At 38.1% G+C, this 27,441-nt stretch overlaps 1 protein-coding gene across 2 annotated transcripts in view; it reads left to right on the forward strand.

The window, feature by feature from the left end:
- LOC145991314 (sialate O-acetylesterase-like) overlaps window positions 1-18,974 on the forward strand; it is a 40,013-nt gene extending 21,039 nt beyond the window's left edge. For both annotated transcript variants that reach the window (XM_083127313.1, XM_083127314.1), the window contains exons 11-13: window positions 623-722; window positions 17,741-17,824; window positions 18,698-18,974. In XM_083127313.1, coding sequence (XP_082983439.1) covers window positions 623-722; window positions 17,741-17,824; window positions 18,698-18,901 — 388 coding nt within the window. In that variant the 3' untranslated portion in view covers window positions 18,902-18,974. The remainder of the gene's footprint in view (window positions 1-622; window positions 723-17,740; window positions 17,825-18,697) is intronic.
- Window positions 18,975-27,441: the final 8,467 nt, after the last annotated feature.

Consider the following 27,441-nt stretch of genomic DNA (forward strand, 5'->3'; position numbering starts at 1 on the left):
CTCTCTGCCATTGTCCAAATCTCTGCTCCATACATGATTATTAGTACATCTAAGTGTTGTATATTACCTTCTTGCATTTCATAGGTACATTCCTGTTCCATATTAATAATGACAAAGTAAGACAGACGCTTTAAGAATATAAATTGTTCTTTTTTTAATATCACACTATTTATTGTGTTATCACCAGGGAAATCCCCGAAGAAGCCCACATACATCAAGGGTTAAGCGCTTATGTCCTGCTACTTTCTAATAATAAACCAGGACGCAATTTCTTAAGAATTAAGGTTTCCCGTTTTATTATTTGTGCTATTTTATTAGTTAACTTGTTTCACATTTTACAATTTACATTACACCATTTTGTAAACGGGGAAAACAAGATCGAAAGCTAGGAAACAAAACAACATGTAGAAAACAACAACATAGTAATTAGAAAAAGAGAGAGAATGGAAGAATAGCAGTTAATTTTCCCTTATTCCCTCTGGACGCCTATCAATGATAATTTCAATGCAAATTCGCACGTAACTGCAGAGTAGCTAACGAAATATTTCCACAGTTGCCATAGATGAACCAGTAATTCTTGCTTGATGTGAAGATAATGACTACCATTTCGTTTCTCTGTCAGAATCCACCCGAGGGACAAGCAGACGGTCGCTGACAGACTGAGCTGGGCTGCCTTCAATGTTGTATATCATATGACCGACTACCCGACGCACGGTCCGCAGGTAACGTGCATTTCAAGCTTCATATTACACATTGGGCTGATATGGATTGTTTGTAGCAATGCATCTGTGCTGGAGTTGTCAGCTTAACGCACTACGAAGCCATAGACCCCAGGTTCGAATCCTTGGAAAGTAATATACCCGGTGGAGGCACATAGTGGTTCGGATCCCACTTCAAACTGTAGAGGTTCAGTCCCGATTAGCGTTACTGTGCATAAAGTGGACTTAAAACAACAACTCAATCAATCAATCAACCTTGGAAAGTCCATTTCATCGCTTCACTATTATCACGATTAAACCAAACGGTGCAAAAGCAACGTAAAACAACCAACAATGAAAATTAGTTACTAGAGTCGAGTGTAGAGGAAAATTTAAAATAAATACTAAACCTACGAAACAGCATTGTATATGATAAGTTTGTAATAAAATAATTAAGTGCACTATAAAACAATACGCCCATCTACGTGGCGGAGGGTTATCAGAGAGCGCTACGACGTCAGGGGTTCCGGGTTCGAATCCCGGCCTAGGCATGGGTGTTTTTTGCGAGTGTCCCTTCATCAAAAGTGACCGACAGGAGAAGTAAAATAAAGTAAATAAAAAACATGGGAAGAACATTCTTGTTTACAGTGCTGGAAGAATTGTAACACATCGTCAAAACCACGCCGCGACTGAGTCGACCAGTCTTTCCCCAGTAAACGAAAGGAACTGCATAAATAACTTCAATTTCGGCTCAAAAATGCTTTTAGCGGTATGTTAAATGCGACTGCCCTCCCTTTGACTCCTCGCACATTACTCTGCCTTCACTGGGGAAACACACATAAATATTCTCAAGACTAGGGACCGCGTACAGAAGCACATTCTGCTAACCACTCTTACATGGAGGCCGAGGAATTGTCCTCTTCATACAACGACTGTGCGCGTAGAAATAGAAAGCAAACACCACTCACCTCAGAAACAGCTCTTCTGTTGTTTCAAAGCGGCCTCTGATCCATCTTCAGCTGCAGACAGTTGGCTTTAAGCGGCGACATCTCTCCAATCACTGTTGAAGACGCCCTTCGCCTGTTGTCCGGCGCAGAACAGAAGTCCACATCTCTCTCGTTTGTACTACCTCCGTTTTATGGAACACGAACATTTTATAATACAAACATATCAAAATTACGCACAGTTTAGACAATAGCCTATCAATATTGCACATTCAAAACATGATTTAAAATCTAAACTTGGTAGTGCAACAGCCTTTTGAAGGCCAAAGCCTGCCAAGTGATACATAACCCGTGGTCAGTTCATCGAGTCCCATCGTCGCTGTTACATGCCTTTCTAAATGGAATGCTTCTTTTCAAGCAACTCCACAATTGTATTCACGGTGCTCGGTCATATATGTATAAATATGTAAGATAAATTAAGGTCATACTTACCTGTTTCGATCATTGCTTCTATAGTGCCATTTCTTCGTCAACTGCTATACTCTTTCCACAAAACAAAATTATTCAGAATATACAGTGAAAATTATTCCACGAACGATTCGATAAGGTGACGGTTTCGTATATTGCAGGTCGCTGATACACCCCGCACTGTCGGTGTCCCGGTGGGCCACTCAGGCCCTACGCATAGCAAGCAAACTTGGAAAATTCGTAGCGCAAATCTTGGTGAATGACATCCAAAGTACGTAATAGGTAAAAGGACAGTAGTGACAGGTACTTACCTTAATCCTGTCTCTGTTTCCATCGTCATCGGAGACGTTGCTTCCTCGCTGGCTGCTTCTTCATGTCTACTCTTACAGTTTTGTATTCTATGGGCTCGGAATGTTCTTTGGAAGTCTGTCTGTCCATTGATCGCGTTGCTGGTTGTTGCCCGGCCACTAGGTGAACCGAACACAAACAAAAACCAGCCACTCCCGCACTGAACACAGCCCTTTGTGCTCCAAGACATTAGAACTTCATGACGGATATGCCGGGTAACATTCTGGAAAGGAAAGCAGCTACGTATGACAAACAAACTACTTAATTCTTTTTTTAATCAAATGATGTTTTTGATATTTAAAAAGAAAACTTTCTTTCGAGTTTTTGAAAAATACAAAATTCAACTAGCACAGTCATATTGCATTTCAAATTAAATCTCATTAAAAGCAGAAGAGATTGACATCAATTTGAGCTCTCTAGGTTAAATAGTTTTTGATCTACAGCTGTTTAAAGATATCAAAATGTCGTCAAACTTTGGGATTTTTGTTTTTTGAAAGTCAATAACTCAAAAACAAAGAGCCTAAAAATCTGAAATTTGGCAGTTTTCGTAAACTTTTCTGGTACTACCACTGCACAAAAAATTATTAATTTCTGAGATGTCAAGGTTCAGACCTTATAATTCTGGTTGAGAGGTTGTGGCATTCCTACAACATTTGGTGTAGGTGATTAATAAAATATATACAAAGTAGTGGTGTTTGTGGTGGGATAAACCCGAGAAAGTATGAACTCTCCTCTAGCAGATTTGCTTACACTTAAAACTTGCTCAACATGGCCATATGAGTTTTTTGTTCAAGTGTGGAACCCCTGTTTAATCCAAGATTTTTGTAAAAATGCCCTCATGGATTCCATGAGAAAGTATGACCCCCTCAGATTGATGAGGCTACACTTATAAAAGGCACTTCTGAGAGATTGTTGTCCATAAATTTGTTAAAAATATGCCCCTCTTGTGGCCACACTTAAAACTAGGCCACACACACACACACACACACACACACACACACACACACACACACACACACACACACACACACACACACACACACACACACACACACACATATTTATTTCTGGTTTAAGTTCAATTGGATACCAGCTTTAATTTGTTTATCTAATATTAAAACAATGTAATTCTTCTAGAATTGCTCCGTGACTCTCTCATTTCTTACATCATAAACATATGATTTTTCTCCTATGAGAATGACACTACAAATGGTGTCATCAGGTAATGCCTCATGGAATTCACAGATAATTTTAATGTTTGTCCTGTCATTCACTACAACCTGTTTTCTTTTTGAAGTGTTGATTACAAACATGGGTCTCTGTGTTTTGAATTCATCTGGTGAGTAATACATATCAGTACTGCCAGTAGTGACCCTTTTGAAAGCCGAAAAAGCCTCATATAATTTGAGGAAATCATCCTTGGACATGTCTAAATTGTAATTTTCTCTAGGAAAGACCTCATTTCTGCCATTTTTAAGATAAATGTTCTTGATGTTGCAGTTATCAAATTTACTTGAATTTTTTTCCTGATTGTTGTGTCTTCCAGTCTGAAACAGTACTACCACAAAATCAGGCATGTCGTATTGTATACTGGAGAATGAATTTGTAGCATCAAATTCATAATAAGTACCAGATGCGGGCTTCTGTACACATTGATATGTATAAAATTGCAGAGGAATCTGTGGATTTTTTATTATATCAGCTTTGTATTTAAGAGCATAACTGGCCTCATATTCAACAACCGGGATTCTTAGCTCCATAGTCTGAATAATGCATTTGCCCTCATCAGGTAAGGTATTGGGCAGAGCTTCTCCTGTAGGGTTTATTGCACTGTACCTCATCAAAGCATTATTATCATTGGCAGCTCTTCTAAATGTAATTCTTAACCCGCCCTTCCACATAATTTCTTTGTAATCCGAGAAGAATCCTGGCAACAGGCGCATAGGGAACAGCACTGTGTGATTCTTAGATAATATCTTATCACCAGCTTCAAATCCACCGATTCTGTAGTATGAAGCCTCTGTTTTGGATAATTTTAATGTAGCCAAAGCTGTGGAGGTAATGCCGGGATAATCTATTCTGTTTATAACAACGCCATGCTTTCTGATCTCAATTTCAGAGAACAGATGCGGCACAAAATTGTCCACCAGTCTTATATTTGTATTTGCCGGATAATCTGTTCCATCGAGCTTTACAACATCAAATTTGATGTATAGATCTGCTCTGTGGGGGTGTATAAATCCATCCCCAACATCAAGATCAACCTCGATCTCTGTGTTGGGTTGATTTAAATTTGCAAATGTCCTCCTGTTTGGGGGGAATGATTGTAGCTCATAACTCTCAATATTTTCCATTGTATGTATTTTTATTTAAATGTTAATCTCTACGATTGCAGTTGTTGTGGCTCCAGCAAAATCAACTAATTCTTCTTTTTCATTAGTGACCATCAATTCAATATAATCTATTCTATTATGGCACACAGGAAAATATAATGTTGGGGATGGATTGTAGATGATCGGCTCCATGAATTCGGAATTAGGTTTGAATGTTGCAATGATGCCGGTTTGTTTGTGAGTGCCTATGCCATTTGATTTGGTGATCATACCCTCGGCCACATTACAGTGAATATTCAGAGTCTCTATGGCTAAGAATTTAGGTATATTCATAGCAGTGTGTTTGATGGCCGGTTCGAGTTTTGTGTTGTTCTCAAATCCCAACAGCTCTCCTATAGTACCCAGATGCACTGTTTCTGTAGCAGATACAATCTCTACTCTGTGAGTGACAGAATTTTGACTTAACACTATACCTCTGGGTAATTGAGCATTTAGAGTGGACAGATTATACTGCCCTGGAGTGATGACAATTTTTTGATCCCCTACTGCAATTGTGTTGTTGTGGTGCGTAATATTAGGTATCAAGTACATGCCGTAAAATGCTCTGAGAGCTATTGTTTTGGGATACACTATGTCATCATGCAATTTGAGTTTCAATATTGAATTTTGGCTGGTGAGATGGAATACCCCCATGATGTTTCAGATACCACAAGGCTTTTTGAAAATTTTCAATTGATGGTTTATTTATTTGAGACATATATCTGAGAACAGATAAACACAAATGTCCGCAATTAACATCTTTGAAGTTTTGAACACGGGCATTATTGTAATAAAGATTAGCTGATTTTAGATATTTTACGAAATTTTCAGGTGGAACACCTCCAAATGAATCAAACACAAATGCCTCGTTGTTTAAATATTTAAGATAACAGATCCAGTGAGTGCCCTGATTTTTGTACTCATCCAAATTAACAATGCCACACTCTTTGTTGAGTGGTTGTTCTGGCAAAGAATCAGACATGTACACACCTCTAAAATGTTTGATGCCCAATGGCTTGATTAAAGCTTCAATATCTTGGTTTGTAAGCGGCTCTTGTTTTTTTTAAACTTATTCATGGCTCTCTTAACACCTTTGCCTTTTTTCTCCATGGCCAGGTTATGGCGCTTCTGCTCATCTAATTCTGCCCTATTTTTCTTGGCATCTATTACTGTTTTTGCTATGGCAGCTGATCCCCCAGCCAAGCTCCCAACAGCCCCGAGAGCTGCTAACATGGCCGGGATGGTAAATATGAAACCCCCCACATGTGATTTTTTTCTTGATTGCTGTAATTTTTTTAATTGGGGGGTACTAAGCAACAATTTCATACCATGTCCCTTTGCAAGACAAGAGCTTTTTTTCTTGCGCTGCTTTTTGGTCAAAAGACTATCAATAGTTTTAAGAGATTTAAGACCTGCATAAGGTATTTGATACATAACACCCTTGGCCTTCATTGTAGGTTTATTATATACATGTTCACAGCCCCCACCCCAGTTTTTGTTTGGTGCTCATAGCTATGGTGGTTCCCAATGCTGCTATTTTTTCACTTAAAGAAGCATCTTTGCTTACAAATCTACCAAATGCAGCCTCTTCTAATTTCTTGTCTGCAACATGTCTCTTGTCAAGATCAGAATGTGTGTTGTATGCTATGTCATGGTCTCTACAAGCAGCATCTAGGGGATTAACACCAGGATCACCTCTGTTTAATCTATGATCCAATTTTGTGCCTGGACCACAATACTGATAGCCTGGAATATGTAGTTCAAACGGCAGCTTGTTTATAATGTCATTAACCAGCCCCCGACCCTCAGAAACATTCCAAAATTTGGGGGGTAGAGTATTAATAATTTTTATGAGATATCCAATCCCTTTAGGGTCATTCACTATAAAATTAGACAATTTGGTGCTTATCATGTCCATAATTCCAACCTTTTCATTGTAAAAATTGTGGTTGCCAGCATTTTCCTCCCCAGCTATCACCAGCAACCTATCTACAAGTTTCCTGACATCATCAACCCACACAAATTCTTTAGGCAGGGTGTTGTATTGTTTGATTCCACTGCCAGTCTTGATCTGTGACCATATGGGCTTGATTAAATTATTGTATTTTGCTCCACTGCTCGACTTGACTCTTTTTTGTGTGGGATCATTGTTCTGGTATAGAGCATCTGATTTTATTAATATTTCTTTGTAATGTTCATAATCTTGATCTGTATAGCTGCCAGGCCTTTTCCTAGTCATCAGTTCCCACAATCCAGGTGTGCCGGGATATTTAACAAAACCACCTCTTTCTCCAAGATGAGATTCTGAATATACAATGAGATCATCTCCCAAAAATGTTACTCTGAAATTGCCAATTCTATGTATGATGCTACCATCACGCTCTGTGTCAGCATATAAGCCAAAGACCTCATCTTTGTTGTCTTTAGGTGTGCTTAAATATTTTTGAGCAAGAAGACCCAATTCAATAGGATCCAGACTAGCCTCAATTCTTCTAGGAGCAACAGGACTAGGTGTATGAATACTGGAAAGTGGGGTGAATGGATAATCTAATATGTTCCTTGCAGCTACAGGCACAAGCTCTGTGATCAAATCTTGATTTTGCTCTGTAACAGTTTTGATATTCTTACCTAAATTATTAATAGCATCAATGACAGGCTGTTCTGTTTGTTTGTGTTTTTCATAAATTCCACGGTTCTCTGATTTCCATCCCTTAAATCTTTTTACAAGATAATCTCTTAACTTAAGATCATCAATGACTGGTCGTTTCATGGTTGTTTATTTATGTCTCAACGTCTAGAAAATCGTTGATTTTATTTCTGTATTTGCCAGTATTAGGTGTTCTTGTCATATCAATTGTGACAAACCCATAACTGTCCTGGCTCCAGCACTTGCTGCAAAACTTGGAAAAATCATTGTAGCTCAAGTCCCCACCTACATATTCATCATGTATGTGTTTGAGGTTGGTATGGTCTTGATGAAACACACATATAAAATTGCTGTTGTCTCGGATCAGTTGCTTCGGAATTTTAGAAAAAGTCTGTGCCAGGTAGAAGCAGTCGATGTTTTTGTGCCGGCCCTGTGTAAAGAAATTTCTAACCTTGTTTTGATTATCCAGTATAATGTCATCAAACACAACAACAGAATTATCGAGACATTCATGGAGTGGCTTAACATTTGATTCAAAAGTGGCAATATCCAGTCCATCATATAGCTTCATCAGCTGCTGATATTTTAATTGTTCCAAGCTCTTAGAGAAGATATACAAGTGCCTGTTTTTCCAGTCTAACCAGTTGGGTGCCAATAAAAAATTATCAACCATTAGTGTAGTTTTACCACAAGCAGATGGCCCAACAATAAGACACCTAATATTTTCAGGTAGCAAGTTGCCATTTCTCTTAATCTGCTGTTCAGGTTCTGGCAGCCTCTTTATAACATCCCAGGTGCTCATATTATTATTTTGTCTGCATCGATCCAGCTGTTTTCCGGATGACCCAGCCATTTGACAAGTAACTTGTTGCCTTTTCTGCGGATGATTTTTCTATGAGATATGTGTCAGGCTGTTTAGTTTTGCTGAGTTCTTGTTCATAGAATCGGCCTTTGAGAATTTCTCCTCGGTGATCTTTTATTATATATGTGTTAAGGGTCCCGGGTTTAACTTGAACCACTGTAAATAATTCGGTGCTCCAGTTTCTAGTAAAGCCTCTTTTGAATAAGTGCTTATATTTGCTGATTCTTACTTGATCACCCACCCTGTATTTGGCCCTTCTTGTTGTTAGCTGGTATCTAGGATAATAAACAGTCCTGATCAATTTTTGCTCATCAGATGAAGTTACTTCAGAGGGCTTCATGTTGATTGTGGAATGGACCGAGTTGTTATATTTATGTAGAAGTTCTGGAAGAATATTAAGCCATTTATAATTACCTTGAAGGGTAAATTGTTTATACATAAGATTTTTTAAGGTTCTGTTGAATCTCTCTACAATTGAGGCTTTGAGATCACTGTAACTCGAGTAATGTTTTATTGCCTGGCTTTTAATAAATTGTTGGAACACTGAATTATAAAATTCTTTGCCATTATCTGTTTGCAAATAGCGCGGTGATCTTCCTGAATGATTGATGATTGTCCTGATGGCTTCTGTAACACATTTTCCAGTCTTGGATTTGAGTGGCATAGCCCAGGAAAATTTTGAAAATGTGTCTATCACAGTGAGTAGATACTTGTAGCCCTTGTTGATTTTGTCTAAGTTTTTCAACTGTCCACTTGCCATTTCAATCAAGTCGCTCTGCCATAAATCATCTACGCCCTTTGTGACTACTGGCAGTCTCTTAAAATTATGCCTGGCTTGTCTGTGTAATTCATCAACAATAATTTGTCTAGACATAATATGTAAACAAGAATATTGCAACTATAGGGTGTTCAGCAGCTGATACTGCAGGATTTTCTAAATATAATTTGTCCCCTATTTGTATTTTAAATTCCAGAGTGCCATCATCTTCAACATAGGCTGTTTCTAATGTATTGGGATCTGTAAAATCCTCTAACTCTACACTGGTGATTTTCACTTTGTTATCAGCATTTGTTATTGATAAGGTAGGGTAGTGGTGTGCCTGTGGTTGTAGCCAATATTTGATCTTGATTGGTCTCAATGTGCCCCCAACAAAAAACTGGTAATAAAATTGTGCAGGGGACAGCATATATATTTTGCCACCTGGTGTAAATGGAGAATCATATTCTTTGTTGGGGATGCTGTACAATTCAAGAATTACTGTATGTTTTGGATTCTCGATTATGCCTGTTATTTCCTTTTCTGCTGTGAGCAATCTGCTTGTTACAGATTCAAGGTGCTCATTGATGGTCCTAACAACATCATCGTGGCCTGGCTTGATTTTTATGTCCACAATAAGTTTCTTGTATTGTTGCACAATTTCTTGAAGCTGGGTGGCAAAAACAGACAGAGCATTTGCTTGATTGGATTCCATGGTCCCTAGCTGTTGCTTGATATTAGCTACAATTTGTTGCAAATTTTCAACAACTGCCAATTTTGAATTTTGAGCAGTAAGATCATGGACCTGTCTTCTGATATCCTCAAACAGGGCATGCAGTTCATTAATATGTTGATTGGTTGGTAGAGTGGCCACTGTCTGAGTGAGATGTTTGATCTCTGCTTGGATATTCTTGATATCTTCTGATTTCAATATGCGATTCACAGCTCTCTTAATATTTTTAAGTTCCTGTGATGTAGGGAGATTTGATACTGTATTTTGCAAAGATTCAAGTGCCAATTTTACATTGTTTAATTCAGAAGCATCAGCCACATTTTGCATGGCATTTTGGAACAGGGCTATATCTGCCTGAGTGGGTGTTGATTGTTGTAAAATTTCAAGTTTTGTTTGGATATCATCGATCAAGTGATGAAAATGAGATAGCTCAGATTCAGTGTTGAGGTTTTCAAGCTTTGTGATTTGTTGCTGGACACTGACAAGTGTGTCTACAATCCCAGGCAGGCGAGTTTCTTGTACATTTGCCAAATCACTTTGCACTGCTGCTATTGTACCTTCAAGATGGGTTATGGTACTTTGAATTTTTCCAAAATCTTCATATGTTTCAAGTTGCAGCTTAATATTTGCTACACTCCGAGTTATTGCACTCAAAGCATCAGAAGATGGCAAATTGTTCATAAAATTTTCAAGTGTCTCAATTTTTTCTTTAACCTCGGCTATGGCATTGTGCAGAGGATCCAGATTAGGTATCTGGAGTGACTGAATCTGTTCCTTTAGAGTGGAAATCACTAGATCAAAATCTTCTTGTGATTTTATGCTTTTGACAATTGTTTGGAGCTGTGTCTGGACATTATTTATTTGCTCTTCCAGTTGCTGTTTCAATTGCTCAGAGTTGGTAGCCTGGGTCTTAAATTTGGCTTGAAGAGCTGCTACAGCTTCTTCCAAACTTTGAAAATTATCTAATGTGGCCAGATCAGTATATTTCTGAAGCAACAATTTGAGTTCAGAATCAATTTTAAGAAGAGGGTCCATGCATTGTGATTGTAAATTTGTAATTTCTAATTGAAGACTGGCATTGAGTGTGGTTTGTAAAGCTTGTAAATCACTTCTCAATTTCTTGACTCTGACATCAAGCATCAGAATCTCATCACTGTGATCTTCATGTCTTGTGTGGCCAAATATATCATTAGGCATTTTTGTTTTAGTGGTTATTTATTATAGAGTATCTGATTCTTAATTCTATAAAAAAGGGTATAAGCTTGTCATAGGATCCAGGGACTTCAATATATAAGCAGTCACCAGCAGAAACAGTATATACAGTGCCAGAAATCATGTTTGAGTGCTTAATTCTATAAATATTTCTCCCTACTGAAATTTTAACATCACCCTCGGGAGTTGTAATAAATTGCAATTGCCCACCTACAGGTAATTGGTAATGATTTAAATTATTGTTAAATATGTACAATATTTTGCCTGTTTCATCATCAACATCTGTAAGTATGCTGTTCAGATGAATAATTAACAAGCCACTCAGTTTAGATATCATATCAGAAGAGGGTTGTGGTGTTGGCAGATCCATAATAGCCTGTTTTTTGAACCCAAATAAGTTCATAGGCATGTTTATTTATTTCAAATCATGCTCTGTAATTGGGCATTGTTTGCCATTTTTCAAATCACAATGCCCCCAAGGTAAAGTATGTATGTCACATGATAAAATGCATCTCTTATCATCATGTGGGTCCAGAGCCACTTTTCTTACAATATTTGAAGTCAATAAGTGATCCTCACTCTGAATTCTATTTTCTGATGTTCTGATTGAATTCTGGGATTTGATGCAATTTTTATAATCTTCAAATTGGAGATCTTTGTCAACAGTAACTCTGCCAATGCCCTTGGCCTTTTTGGCAACAGCGCCACTACATGTCTCAAAGGTGTACATCTTGGCACTTAACCCAGCAAATTTCACAATAGCATCACCAAGTGTCTCATCTTTTAACTTGCCAGGCACCTTTTTGTTGTGGGGTTGAATCCTTGTATGTTCACTGGTATCAAAATATTGAAACAATTCAGGCTGTGCAATATCTTGATAAACATCTTCTGTTTGAATATCAAGAATAAAACTATCCGTGTCCATGTACAATAATTTTACACGATCACCATAAAAAGGTTTCAGTACATCATAATACAATATTAACATATGTAATTTGGACAATTCCAATATCACAGCCCCTACATAAATAGGTTTATCAAACTTAATCTTTGTTTTCATCATGTTGAAAAGAGCCATGTGCTCATCATAAATTCTTCTATAATTGAAGTTGGGCTTTGCAACCAATTTTTTGCTCCGGCTGGGGTCAGTAATTATTTTAACATCGGTATGTTTTCTGACATTTTCAATAGTTTTGCCATACACTGAATTAACCATCAATTTAAACAAGCCCTTATCAAATTGGCTCTTTGCAGATGTTCGAAGCTTTGTATTTGTATCAATGTATGACTTCAACCATGTTGAGTGCCTGAACCTTAAGACTTTTCCAATTTTGGTCACTTGGACACCATGTTTCATCAGGAACTGGAGGTTTTTGTAATATATGACATAGCCTTGTTTCGGCTCCAGAGTCATCATGAGCTTCTTCTGTTTAGAGCCAGGTGAGCACTGAACCTCGGGAATTGGGGGCAGATCAGAAAATTTATTGTGCAAATCATCAGGAATTGTCAGATCAACCTCTAAGAAGAGGCCATATTCACTGTCATCAAAATCCTTAAGATCCTCAATATTGAAATCTTCAACCCATTCAAGCCCTGCATATGGCAGTTTTTGCATCATAGCGTGACCATAGAGGTTGTTTGCATCTACATACAGTATATAATTTGATGGCCGTGCTGGATCATAATCAGGCATATGCTTGTTATTTGCTCTGGCATATCTCTGGGAACATTGCACCATCCCACCTCTTATACATTTCTCCATAAACAGATACGTATCTTGATCGTGGATCAGATCCAATTGCTTTTTGGTGTTGAAAAATGTTGCGGCCCATGCTAGGCCCGGGGCACTGTAAAAATACACTGGGTCCAGTCCATAATTTTGCATGGAAGATTTTCTGAATGCCTGCAATATATCAGCTAAGAGGGTGACATCAAGTTTCAAATATGCCATGTGATAATCACCAAATGTCTGGCATTTTAAATTGTTCCACATCAACTGAGCATGGTGATAATCATCATCACTGATTCCAGATCCTCTGATTCTGCTGTAAAACTCTTCTTGTGGTGGCAGGGAACACTCATCGAATTTAGAAAAATCTGTAACATAGTCATATGGATATACACCCTTCCGCCTAATTAATTTCAGGTCCTGATTTGGAAACAATGCACGTGTGATTTTTAATTTATCATCAGGTAATTGAGAGGCCAGTGTATCCAGGCTAGCAGATAAAAATCTGTAAGAATCAAGAAATCTTATGCGAATAGGAACACCATCAACTTTAATTATCTTGCTAATAGATATATATTTTTCATCATTTTCAGCTAAAATATTTAAATTCTGCTTCTCAAACCCCTCGTACCTGATCAAATGATGAAAATCATAATTGGATGCTCCGTGGCAAAATATGGGGACGAATCTTGGTCTCTTGATCTTAATATTACAGCTATTACACAGGGCCTGTTTATATCGACCATCTGTATGAGAATGGTGATGAACCTTGATATTTGTATCTGAAAATTCACAATCACATACCGGGCATTTTTCTGCTTTGTTGAAATCCTCAATCTGTTCCTCTGTTAAAGGCAGCATGGGTTTTGATTTTAATAAGATGTTAGATGCTATGTCACGGCACTCATTTTCTATTCTATGTGCAAATATTTTGATGGCATCTGGTCCCTTGTATGAATATTCTTTAATAACAACACCATCCTGTACAACCACATAACAAAAGCTGGAAGGTTCATGTTGCTGGTATGGTGTACTTGAAGATTCTTCGGGATCTGGATTGCAGAATGCAAGAGATTTGAGATTTGATTCAGAATCCCAGACAATATATGCTGGGTGTTCCAACAAGGCTTCAGACTTTTTGAATTTGCAATTTTCACTTGGATTGGGCATCACCATATGAACAGGTTTATGGTTGCCACAGTATTTCAGATGCTCAATTAACTTGTTTTTAGCAATTTCTGCATTCTCTTCACAAACACCATTCACCATTTTTCTACCATCAAATTCAGTTAAACATCTTCTGCACAACTTGAATATTTTTTTATATTTGTCTAGTTGTGTTCTCACTAAAGCTTCAAGATTATGTATCAGAGTGTAATGATATGTACCATCCTTTTCAATTAAGAGCAGATCAATCGGAATTGCAGATTCATCATCAAGTGTACTGATTCTGAGAGGATCTATCAAGCAATTGCCAGTAGAACAAGTAAATACATTAATAGATAATTGCTTGCCATTGATGTGCCTGGCCCTTTTTTCAAATTTATCAATATTCTGAACTGACATTGGATATTCCAAACCCTCCATTGCATCGTCAAAAAGATGTTCATGCTGTTTGTAATAACTTATTCTCTCAGGATGCCTTGAAACTAGAAACAAAGCAGCTAATATACACCACAAAAAGCATTTCTGGTCGGTATTTTCAATATTAACCACTGCTCTTCTGTTTTTAATATTGTCAGGTAATGGCAGATATGTAGATCCTTTTAATGGGCTGAATTCAGAAATATTAACATATAACTTGTGCGGAGAGCCGCATAGGGTCCATCCGGACTCTTTTGCTGCAAATTCAGAGTGTTTAATATTCAGTTGATTTATCAATCTGCTTATTATTCTGTCTAAATTTGCGTTTGAATATACAGGTACAGTTTCTGTTACGTGGGGCTGTGTAAATTTTGTGTCATTTGGCTTCTTATATTGTACAAACAATTTGAGGAACAGCTTATAAGAGCCATTTTGTGCATTTAGAATTGCCTGCACATTAGGATTTACACTGTTCAAGAAATTCTCAATGCCGCATCTTGGCTCTGATACAAACCGGTGATCCCTTAATTGGCCATTAAAACTGCTACGGATAGGTTCATGGCGTGGCTGCTTTGCTGCTCTGGCATTAAGAGGTGCTTCGTGCTTTCTTTTCAGACCAGATGTGGATGGTTGTGCAGAGCAAGTATCTTTATGTTTATATGTGAAATATTCCATGTTATATTTTCTATTGCATTTGGGGCAAATTTTTGTAGGAGTTCTGTATTTGTCCGAGTTACAAATTTTTTGGTGCTTGGCCCAATTGGGGCTGGATATATTTTTATTGCACTGATTACAATATTTTTGATTTGGCATTTTTGCTGTTGTTTATTATATACAATTTCCTGGGATTCAATTCAAAACTTTATACTGAATAAAAAATATCAGTTGGGTTCAGCACTGTGCTTTGTGTGTGTGTGTATGTATGTATGTGTGTATACACTTAATATTTTTGGCTTTGGTATTTATATACAATTTCCTGGGGTTCAAATCAAAGCTCTATGCTGGATCAGTTGAGTTCAGCACTGTGCTTTGTGTGTGTATATATGTGTGTATGTGTATTAATATTTTTGGCTTTGGTATTTATATACAATTTCCTGGGGTTCAAATCAAAGCTCTATGCTGGATCAATTGAGTTCAGTGCAGACAAAAAAACTGCATAGCTCTATGTCAATTAGTTCTTGAGTTTTGTATTTAGGAACCACTTTGGCCCCCCTGCCAAAAATTGGCTTTTATTGTATCAGTGTATATTGTCTCTATGACCTTACTTGGGTTATTCCAGTGCAGACAAAAAAAACTGCATAGCTCTATGTCAATTAGTTCTTGAGTTTTGTATTTAGGAACCACTTTGGCCCCCCTGCCAAAAATTGGCTTTTATTGTATCAGTGTATATTGTCTCTATGACCTTACTTGGGTTTTTCCGCCAAATTATATGCTTCAAGTCTCCTATACTTTGGTGGAGCCTGTTCAGGTTCTATCCCCCACTTGTGGGTTCCACTGCCGATCCAGCAATGGTGAAGAATCTGCACTGTGCCCTGGCTTTTATAGATTTGCAGAGCCAATCAGAAAACACCACACATCGCATTATGTCGTACAATATTAATTGATTAAATAGTTACAACATGATGCAATAGAAGTGACTGGGGAGTAAATATGTATAGATGTGGGTAGGTGCGGGTACAGGTGGGTTAGGGGTGGGTAGGTGTGTATATGGGTGTGTAGGGGTGAGTTGGGGGTGTGTGGGGGTGGGTTGGGGGTGTGTGGGGGTGGGTTGGGGGTGCATTCAGAAACATGAGACCTTTTCTTATATTTTTGTCTCCTGAGCGTACATCCCATTTTTCTGCTGAGCGTACATGCAATCGAGACCGCAGCGCCTCCACGCTTAGGGGAGCGGAATTGTGTGGAACTACTCCAATCAGTCAATAGAACTGCACGAGCTTTGTCAATAAGAGTACATGCAGGCAATAGAACTTGTTCTGCTCGAAATATCGATCCGATCCCACCTGTTGCCTGCCGCGCCGAGAAATTGCCCCGAATATTGATCCCACAACTCCGTGGCGCGGGAATCTGAGAAACTGGCCTAGCACAAATACCTGTACAGACATGCATGTCCCAGAAGGCACTGACCTAATGCCATGTGTATTGATATATGCCTGACTCTAAATATGAATAGATTAGAACAAACAAACTGGATGCAAAATATCCCAGTTTCAATTCAATCCATTTATCTGAATCGAAGAAACCAGCAATTCACATATCCCCATATCATTGTATGCTTGCCCTATTAGGAAGTAAATATGTGTGTGTGTGTGTGTGTGTGTGTGTGTGTGTGTGTGTGTGTGTGTGTGTGGCCTAGTTTTAAGTGTGGCCACAAGAGGGGCATATTTTTAACAAATTTATGGACAACAATCTCTCAGAAGTGCCTTTTATAAGTGTAGCCTCATCAATCTGAGGGGGTCATACTTTCTCATGGAATCCATGAGGGCATTTTTACAAAAATCTTGGATTAAACAGGGGTTCCACACTTGAACAAAAAACTCATATGGCCATGTTGAGCAAGTTTTAAGTGTAAGCAAATCTGCTAGAGGAGAGTTCATACTTTCTCGGGTTTATCCCACCACAAACACCACTACTATACAAGAATCATGAGATGACCTGAAAAGTAAATAATTGTCTCTTAAACCAAAAAAATAGTAATCTAACAACTACTTCTGATGAAAAAGTTAGTTAACATTTATAACATAGGAATGTCAAACCTAAATTATCTATAACAAAGATACTTTTTAATTCCACAAATATATAATTATTATAATTAAAATAAAATATTAAATATTAATACTACAATAAAGCATAAGACAAAAAAACATCATTAAATTGAATAAGAACTATCCTAAGATTATTAATAATCCCTACACCTTTCTGATCCACGCAAAAAAGAGAGAGAGAGAGAAAGAGAGATAAAAGAAGGGAGAATGGAAAGAATGGAGGAATGGAAACGAGAATCTAGGAAAAGAAAGGCAGAACAGACGAAAGTTGGAAGATCAATACAAATAAAAACCGAAAGCATTTCTTGGTATACGTACTCGTATTCGACTTGGGAGACCGGGGGGTGATTTTTCATTGACTGTTTCTGGACGCCCATGGATGCACTCATACCACACAAAAGAGTAACGTAAGGAATAAATCCAAAAGACAATGCACAAATAAGACTAATAAGACTGCAGGGAACAAGTTATTAATATTTAGTGACAATTTTTGGACAAAAGATGAATGCTGTGTGCTATGGATTTCTCGTAGTAATGATTTATTAGTAAATGTTGGTTAGTTTTTTGGTTCACTTTTCCATGCATTTATTTCATGAATAATGACATTAAATCTTATTTCTGCAGGTAACCAACCTCGACAACCAAGGAAGCAGCATAGTCCTGACATATGACAGTAACATCCAAGTGTTGAACAACGAGGGTTTCTCAGTAAGTATTATAGCCTATGCAATAAACAGGTTATTTTGAAGCATTTCTCACAGGATTTCTATTCATTTTGACAAACCAAGAATTTTCCAAGTATTTTAAAATAAATTACAAAACAATTTATAATGCTAATGCTAATCAAATGAATGACACTAATTCTATATCGTTGAAGAGAAACAAAGAAAATTAAAAAAATATTTTTACATGAAGTATCTAAACAAGAAACTTGAAGAAAAATGTGCCATGTGTTTCTTTAGTACCCACAAAGTCATCAATTTTCATGAGTTTTCTAGGGCTTTGGAATGTTTTGCAAAATCTCCTAACTTTTCCGTGCCTGACAGATTTCCCGGACTTTTGCAGGATATTCAGGCTTTTGAGAAACATGCTCTCAGTTATTTTCTACCTATTTCAGTATTCATAAACTACACATTTGAAATGTGGAAATATAAATAAAATAAAATGTCAAACAATAAATAAAAACCTTTTGTAGCCCTGGGAAGATTAATTTTTTAAACTATTTACAATAACTCACATTCCACTTTCAAGTATAATTTGAAGGTTATAAAATATATATGAAATAAACTCTTGATAGCCATCAAAATATCTGTCATTTAGTTGCTTGAACTATATCTCCCCTAATATAAGTAGTTTAAATTTCTGCTTCCAGGCGTATTGTATTTTATATGCAGTGTGTTTTAAAAGAGAGTTATCGAGCTAAAGTCTCTCCAAATATTTTTGCACTTGCAAATTCAAATTTTGCAAAGCATTGAACTTACATTCTGATGACATTGTTTTAAAAAATTGATGCCCGACATGAAATCGAATATACGGCACTGGATACGAATGCCCACTTACATTTAAATTTTCTCTACGTAGGTCTACTGTAACGGCGCTCAACAAAATGCCACCATTTCGTCCCACACCGAGAATTCGGTGACCGTGGACCTATCCTCGTGCCCAGAGGCTTCCAGACTGGCCTACGAGTGGTGGAACACCCCCTGCAAGTACAAGCAGAGCTCCATCTACGCCACTGACCAGTACGAGCTCCCTGCGCCTACCTGGATATGGGACTTGGCATAGAAACAGCAAGACTTCCGAGCACAACTGCTGTAAAGTTTCATGGTGATTAATAAACAATATATTTTCAAACATTTATCTTGATGCTTCATTTTGTAAAAACTTTAAATTTTATTTATTTATTTATTTATTCCAAGTTTCAGATACAGCACTTTTAAGGCCTTTTTACACTGAAAACTCTAACAAATAACAAGAACAAGTCAAGATGGTTTAAGGTAAAAACAAGAAAGGTTAAATATAAACATAAGACATAAACAAGGAAACAAACAAAGATTTAGATATTCATTTTTAGAGAAGATCGGAAAATGCTTTCAGGGGCAAAAATGTCTGTTTGTGGGTAGTTTATTGTAGAACTGGGGCAGCCTGTGGAATAAAGCGCGTATAAGGGAAAGCCTAGCGGTAGAGTTGTGGAACAATTCAGTGTTTCGGGTCGATCGAGAGGGAACTCTGAAGTTGAATTCTGTAAGCAGAAATTCAGATCTTAATTTTCCATTGATGATTTTATAGAAAAAATTCATATCGGCCATATCGCGTCGGGTCTGCAGTAACTGGATGTTCAAAGTAGTCAGGATGTCAGGTTTCTGAAGATGCCGCAGAAAAGGAATTCTATGACGAACAATGGCGGTAAAGAAGCTGAGGACGGAATCCATGCTAGAAAGATTTGTATTGGAAGCCATGGCCCAGACTGGAGAGCAGTATTCGAGACGGAGAAATGAATGATTTGAAAAATAGGCTAAGAGAAGTTGGAGTATCAATTTCAGTGAATCTGTAGAGAAGGCCTAAGAGACGCATTGCACTTTTAGTTGTAGCTGCAATGTGTTCCTTAAAGTTTAGTTTTTCATCTATGATAACACCTAGATCTTTTTGAGTCGCAACTGTAGTAATACAATTGTTTTCAAGAACATAATGAGAATGTAGATTGTTGCTGGTAGATTATACAATCGCTTGTAAATATTTTAAATGATAGGCAAACTGTCTATCAGCAGGTTGTTTTAAGCAATATGAGACTTGTTACCCTGTCCCCATGTCAGGGCAACAGTGTTTTTTCTTATTAAAATATTTTATTAATATGTTAATCAATTAGATAATTACGTGTATAAAAATATGTATGTGTGATTAGTGTAACTCTATATATTATGCATTTTTTAGGTTCATATATTCCATGTATAGAAACCATGTAGCTCTGTTCTTTCTTCGTGTCTCGAAAGTTCAGAAAAAGGCGGGCGCTTTTAGGCGAGGAGGGACAATTTCTCTTAGGTCTTTCTCGCTGGGGCAGCTGCCGATCACTGTTGCCAAGTTCACTCTTTTGGAGCCAGATCTGGCTCTTTCGTGCACTCGTTTGACTGTGAACTGTGGCACCCGCCCTCTGACCTACCATGATGCCACCACTAGCTCCGGCCCATAAAGACCAACCTTTGCCATGAGTGTAGATTTTGCACGTGCGTTACGCACCCCCTCTTTCCTTCCCACGTATTTTTATATGTAGCGCTGTGGCTAAGGTGAAGATGACAATATTATTATCCGGGAATCATTTATTTTCGATTTCATATGAACATCATTGGATTATATTTGAGATGGGTGATGCCGCCAAATCTAGGCGGTGAAAACTAAAAATAAATTGCCATCACTTTAAAGCTAACGGTAATAGCACCTCTGACACCTAAAATTACCCTAGGAGGCAATTTATGCAGCCTTCGTTAATCTAGCTCCTTGAAAGTCATCTTTAGCTCTGTTAGTGGTGTAATGTAGCTCTTCTATGCACATCTGGTTTAGCAACACTGCCAGGATGGCCCTATGAGGCAAGGAGAAATGCATTAGGTTTATGGAACCATTCTTTTATTCGTTCTCTCGGGAATATGAAACATCTAATGACGTAGAAAAGTACATGGACGGGAAAAGGACACGTTGAACTATGTCATAGTAGTAGGAAATGTCGAAACTCGCATTTGATTAGCCGGAATATGAAGTTGTAGTTAATTTCTCATAAGGAATACATGGGATTCTGTAAATACTTATTAATCATATTTTTCAAACATCGTGCAGTTTCCACTTGCAACATGGAGAGAAATTCACTCTCTCTTGCATACTAAACCCTTTTTTAAATAGAAGTGCCCAATCCGACGATATTGAAATAAATGCACAACTAGTGCGTAATTGTCCCTCCTCACCTTAAGTATTTTGAAGGAAGGGCCGTTGGCAACAGACACCAACCAAACTCCCAGATGAGAGTGGGGAAGGTCGGCTGTTGGAACTGTGACTTGGAAGAGAGAGGCTGTTTTGCTTCGGTCAGCTCAGATCGGAAGACAGATCTCCCACAATGGATGCTGTTAAGAAATTGGATTGCCGGGCAGGCTAGTGCCTAGGTCCAATTTACAGGTAAAAAGGTGGTTTGTTCTGGATATTATTTAGAAGCAATTACGGGCAGCCTACTGCCTTGTCACCGTGGAGTATTGTAAAATGTACACGTCGGGCGATCTCGCGCCTGTTAAGACGTTTTTCTTGGGGTTACGCGAGTCTACCTTGTGACAAGCTTACTTCCGATGTAATTGTTAAAATGTAAAGCATCCAGGTACAAACATGAGAGATTTCCAACATCAAAATTAGAGTTTTGGCCAGTTAATTGGAGAAACGAACGTTCGGATATGCCTTGTACATATTTAAATTTACGTTAATTATTTTTTTTAGAAAATATCCAAAATTTGTTTTTAATTTCACAGTTGCTGGACAAGGTAATTTATCCCCTATAGCAATAAGGTTGGTAAGAGTCTAGTTTACGTCCTTTTCCTAAGGAATACGTGTCATATATCGTTGGAAAGGTTATTTTATAAGGAATTCAATGAAGTAAATCCCAAGGCGACGAAAAATGTCCTGGAGGAGAAAATCGAGAAAAACCGATGTTGTCCGGATATGCGTGATTGAACGTACTGAGGACATTTTTCGATGATGAAGCACATATTTAGGGGTGAAATGAGTGCTAATGGAACCTAACCTAACAGGCCTAACCTAACCTCGTTCCCGTGAATGGTTAGTGACAAAGTGTAAAAAGAAAAACTTACTTACTCTACGGATGCTGGAGCGCCGGTTGTCTGCTAGCACGGTTTTGTCAACGGGCAAGAAGGAGTGCGCAAGAAAAATGTAAACGGGTAAGAAGGAGTGGGCAAGAAGGACGTAAACTAGACTCTAGCCATAAGGTTTCGCAAAAGGTTGGTTATCCGTCGTCTCTTTGTATTTTGTAGTTAATTATATAATTATGTTGACTTGTTGCAACCCACGTGCATTGCCGTACAAAGAAAGATACGCCTAGCATAGACAAATCAGAGCCGAGTACGGAGTGCACCGAACCTTGAGTGCGGAGATAAAGTGTGGGGCGGCCGAGCGAGTAACACACTCAGGTATTGAAAGAGCCGGCTGAGTGGTTGACTTTTGATCTCGAAACTAAGTTTCCGGGTTCGAGTCCCGGTCTGGCCATTGGTGTTCCTTTTCAGTATCCTCTTACCAATTTAATGTGATCATTACTTATCCTCATCGTTGCGATTAGCTAAAAGTGGCAGAAATAACAAAAAGAAAAAAAAGAAAAGCGCCAACGAAGTTACACGACCATCCCAATCCTTAACAACTGACAGGATGTAACAGAAAACAATGAAAATGGCGATGGGGGATGGGGACTCGTACACAACTAAAGATACAATAATGCATGTTGGAAATTAATGATCACATAGGCTATAATATTTATTTTGTTCTTCTTGACTGAAAAGTTTGAGAAGTGTTTGCGCCTCCCCACCCCCTTTGGCACCATCACTGGTTTTATAATTGCTAAAGTGCTGAGTGTTTCAATTCAGATTTTTCTGCTCATGTGCAGATCAAGGGCGAGGGTGGATGTGGAGCATGAGGATAAAAGCGATTGTCCTTTCTCCTTTCCGACGTCTAAAATTAAGGAATCATTCCTGGGCGACAAGTGAAATAAAGTCACCCTCCTGCCCCCACAAGAGCTCAATCGCGTGCGGCTATGCAATAATTCCACGATTCGGCCGAAAGCGTATAGCAATAATCCTTTTCTTTACTTTCTGCAACTTGTTCCAGAATGATCACACTGCTGATAAAAAAAGAATACTCCAGCTTATTCGTTTTCGATAACTGCATTTTCTTCGTGCACCTGTTTTTCCAACTACCCTACCCTTTCCGCTTGTCTTGTACTGTCTGTGGGCTGCTTCCGGAGCCAGTGATTTGCCTAGCATCTGCAAAGTATGGAATGGCGCATCCAACATGAAGAGAAAACCGAATTTGCTCTGCAGTCTCGCAAGAATATTTTGATTTGACGATCGAGAAATTTCTGTTCTTCTGCTGCCTTCTGATACACAAACTCTTAACTTTTATCTTCGGGATAACAAAAGAATAAACATCGTGAACATTCGGAGCAGTGTAGGAAGGAAACGGTTCCCTCCCCCAACCCGATTTGACGTCCAGAGATGTACAACTTTGTTTAGTTTATGTTTTTAGTGTTTGACTTTATGCTGATGGGCAGAGGTAGAAAAGGAGGCAGCTTTTATTTTGGCAAATGTGGTCCAAGAAAGCCATGAATCCAACTAAGATAAAGCTACACGTTTTCTTAATGATCTTAAAACAATACATTTATTAATTGACACCAGATTAGATTAAAAGTTGTTAATTCTTGTGCCAGAGTGGAGACGGCTCAACCGGTAACAGCATGAATAACCATATTTTAAAATATGGCCGACTCTACCATATCGGCTAGCAGCAGCGAAAAAATTATAATGGCATATTTATTATTCTGATTTAATGATACACGTGATACAGAAAACACACAAATATTAAAAAAACACATACTGGACTCCTTATTTTTAAAAAGTAATGGGAATTTCCACAAGCGAATTTTCGAATATTTTCAGCACTGAATTTGAAAATTCAGGCGCCATGGCGACTCGGCACCCTGTATTTTTCTGCCCCTGCTAATCGGGACTACATGAATCCAGACGCTGAGTAGTGTATAAAGATGACCAGTCAACGTCTAACAATAAGTGATCAGACTGATCACCCCCTTATCAGAGACTTCTGAAACTAGCAGAGAATTGTCAATTAACGGAGTGAATGGAGTTTCCACCCAATTAGACGTCTAAATGAACGTAATGGGGGAGGGGGGCTGAAACCAGTCATCCGTCGCTAACGAACGACAACGAAGATCGTTGATCCGCCGCGGATTTTCACTGCTTTTTCCTTAGCAATTCTTAATATAACTTCTCTCCTCTTAAATTATTTTTAGTACACTGTAATAACCCGTAGCGCGTGAGGGCCAGGGCTTACCTGCCGACTGCCGGCCTCACTCCCGCCTGTAGAGGTGGAAGATCATTGAACCATTTACGGGGTGACGTGTGGCCAGCAGGTAGAACCCCAGTCGTCGTTGTAGGTCTCCATGACCAGGTTTTGATACACCGTACGCCGCAAAAAGTAGGTTGTGTAGTCGTTTCTTGCCTGCACCTAAGTTTCGCCCTTCCCTTATAGTTTCCCGCTTTTACGTTTTCTTACACTTACGCTAAAGTAAAAGCATAGCACTGAGACTTATCTAATATAATGTTTCCTCATACTGTATGAACAAAATGTAGATTATAGTGAAATTCCAGTAAGGGTCAAGTGATTAACTGTATAATACAAGAAAAACTGCCCGTTACTATTTGAAAACTCATTGCTTATGAATCGACCTCGGAATTTAGGTTTTTAACCTATTTTTTCCTTTGCAGGTAAATAAGAAATAAGTTATATCAGCGTTTCATTAAAATACGAAACAACCGACGAAGCTTTATAGTGCCTAAAAGAACCTATTTTGCTTGTTAGAACCTATTTTAGGTTTATGTGCCTAAATTAAACCTTTTTTAGGTTTTTATATATTTTTTTAGATTTTAAAGGATTTTTATATCTCTGAGAGGTACTTACTAGGTTTGGTGGTGAAATAATTCAACGACTGGCGTGTTTGAAACATGTTTTCTGTCGATTTCCCTCCATCCAAGTATATGATCTTTATCAAAGCATTAAACAAAACAAAAAATGTCCGACTTCACTGTTATCTGCAGGTAACAGTGACGTCAGAAAGAGGGCAGTTCCCCCATACTTTTTACCCCTGCACTATAGACTCTTAATTCTAAGCCTTGCCTACTAGTAAGATAAAGTAACCTGTCCTTGCCCCCCCCCTTCTCCTCATTCTCATTTTTGGCACCCAATCGTCTCTACTGCCTTCACGGTCCCAAGTGCAAACTTCTGATCTGTGCGCCCTTGCCCACTCTCGTGTCAGTTTGGTCCTTCTTGGCATTCACGCCTTGCGAAGAAATGTTTCAGCATTCAAATTTGCACTACTGACTATGTTTCTGTTGAAAGATAAATTTCAGCACATGAAATGATCCTCACAGACAAAAGGCGGAGTTTGAGTGTGGATAACGCAAAATGATTCACGGTGGTCACTTTTATAATTCCTGGTTTTCAAGGCGAACTTTCCAAAACTTCAAGGATACAAGCAGATGTTTTCTCTATTCCAACTTTACGTATTACCGACTCTCACCCTTCCTTCGACACACAAAAATATTAAAAATGTAAAGGGTTTGTATGATTCCAATGTACCAAAAAATTTACCTAATCAACTTCAAGATATATTATTTTGTAATAATCTTGCCTACTAAGATAAAGTAACTAAAAGACACTAACAAAGTAAACGGAAACTGAGAGACACTTGCCTTAGGACATTTATAAACATGTATAAAATTAATGGGATTTGGATTAATAAAAGTTGCAATTTTTCACGTCTACGGAGAAAAAATTGGAATAGAGAAAACATCCGCTTGTACCTTATTTCATGTTCTGCCAAAATTCATGAATAATTTCCAGAGCCAATAATTCAAGCATAATTTCCGGAGCCAATAATTCACGTGTAATTCCCGGAATTCGAGGAATTCCAAGTGAGTAGCCACCCTGATATTGTGCAGCAAATTATACATACGTAATTCATTTTTCATATCAACAAGTAAAATTTTCTAACTGCAGTATTATAATAATTTGTAGATAATTTTGAAAATGATATAAAGAAATGAAAATTTGTTAGAAAATTAATATTTGGTTATTACGGTTCTTGTGAAATTTTGTTTTTAACGATTGTATCTAATCAGTATTTTTCAGAAATTTTCTACCAAATTAAGTGTTTTTGCAACGTGTTTTAGGATTTTTGGAACCTAATTTAAGGTTTTTAGAACCTATTTTAGAATTTTTAGAACCTATTTTCGGATTTTTAGAGCCTATTTTAGGAACCTAAAAACACACTTTTTAGAACCTAAAAATCCGAGCTCTACTTATGAATACACAGGCTAATCGAAACTGGCAATATGCACTATATGTATATGTTCACTTATTATTTTGTCATTATTGTCACTGAGATGAAATGCAGTTGATTGGTAATAAGATAAAATTGTTGAAAGGGCAAAAAAACACACATGGACAGGACACAACGCAGGCCCCACAGAGTAGTATACTGGCTGCGAGTCCAGTCGCCAGAGCCTCGTTAGTTTGGAAGAATGCAGTCCTGTACTGCGTGGATGAAATGTTGAAATTTGGGTGATTACAGGCAAGTCACCCCTTACACCCAGTAACGACATGATGGAAATTATAGAAATTTGTTGGAAAGCAAGCAGGACGGTGATCAGAACAGGGCGTTTAATGGGAATATAATTATGTACTAGAGGCTTTCGCTGGAGGGACAGTTCGTTGTCATCCGAGTATCTCTAATTGGCGGGATGTGGTAGGCGTGGAGATAATTGTGTTGTTCACCTGGAGCATTGTTCAGAAGACAATCGAGATAAGATGGAATGTTTTGTTGCAGCCGAGCCGATAAGAGTTTCAACAGGTAGTCTATTTTTGTGGTATCTTTGCATTCGTGTAGAACGTGCTTCTAATATCTCTGTCAGGGGAAAAGTTTGTATTTGTTAAAAGCTTCATTGCAAAACAATGACTATGATGATCTAAAATGTGTAACCATGCGCGGATAGCACTATCGGCTTGTAATCAAATGATTACTGGTTCGATTGCTGGACGGGGTACTTCCTTGAATAGGATAACCTAATTTCGTTCGCTTCTGTATCCCATTAGCTATTCTTTAAAACGACCTGTTCTATGTTGGATTCCCCTTCGTGTCATTCAGGTAGATAAAAACCAATGTCAGACACTGATGTTGGTTTCTTCGTAGATTCTATTGAAGCAGTCTTAGATATTTGCATTCTTCGATTGTCAGTTCTATCAATACTAACTGTATTTGTTCGGACCTTCCGCATAGCCACATGGTTAGCGTTCTCGCCTTTGGTGCAAACGGTCCCGTATTCGTTTCTTGGTGGAACCCCCTCCAAATTTCAGTTTTTCATCAAACATCGTGAGAATTAATTGGAAGCGACCTGAAAATAAGTAGTGAGCTCCTGTCTCGATTTGTTATTTAGAGTCTCTTTTCTGCCACTTTTGGCTAATCGCGTTAATGAAGATGAGTGATGATGTGATGAAAT

This window comes from Lepisma saccharinum, chromosome 8 (assembly GCF_977018435.1).
Source record: "Lepisma saccharinum chromosome 8, izLepSacc3.1, whole genome shotgun sequence".
NCBI classification, from domain to species: Eukaryota; Metazoa; Arthropoda; class Insecta; order Zygentoma; family Lepismatidae; genus Lepisma; species Lepisma saccharinum.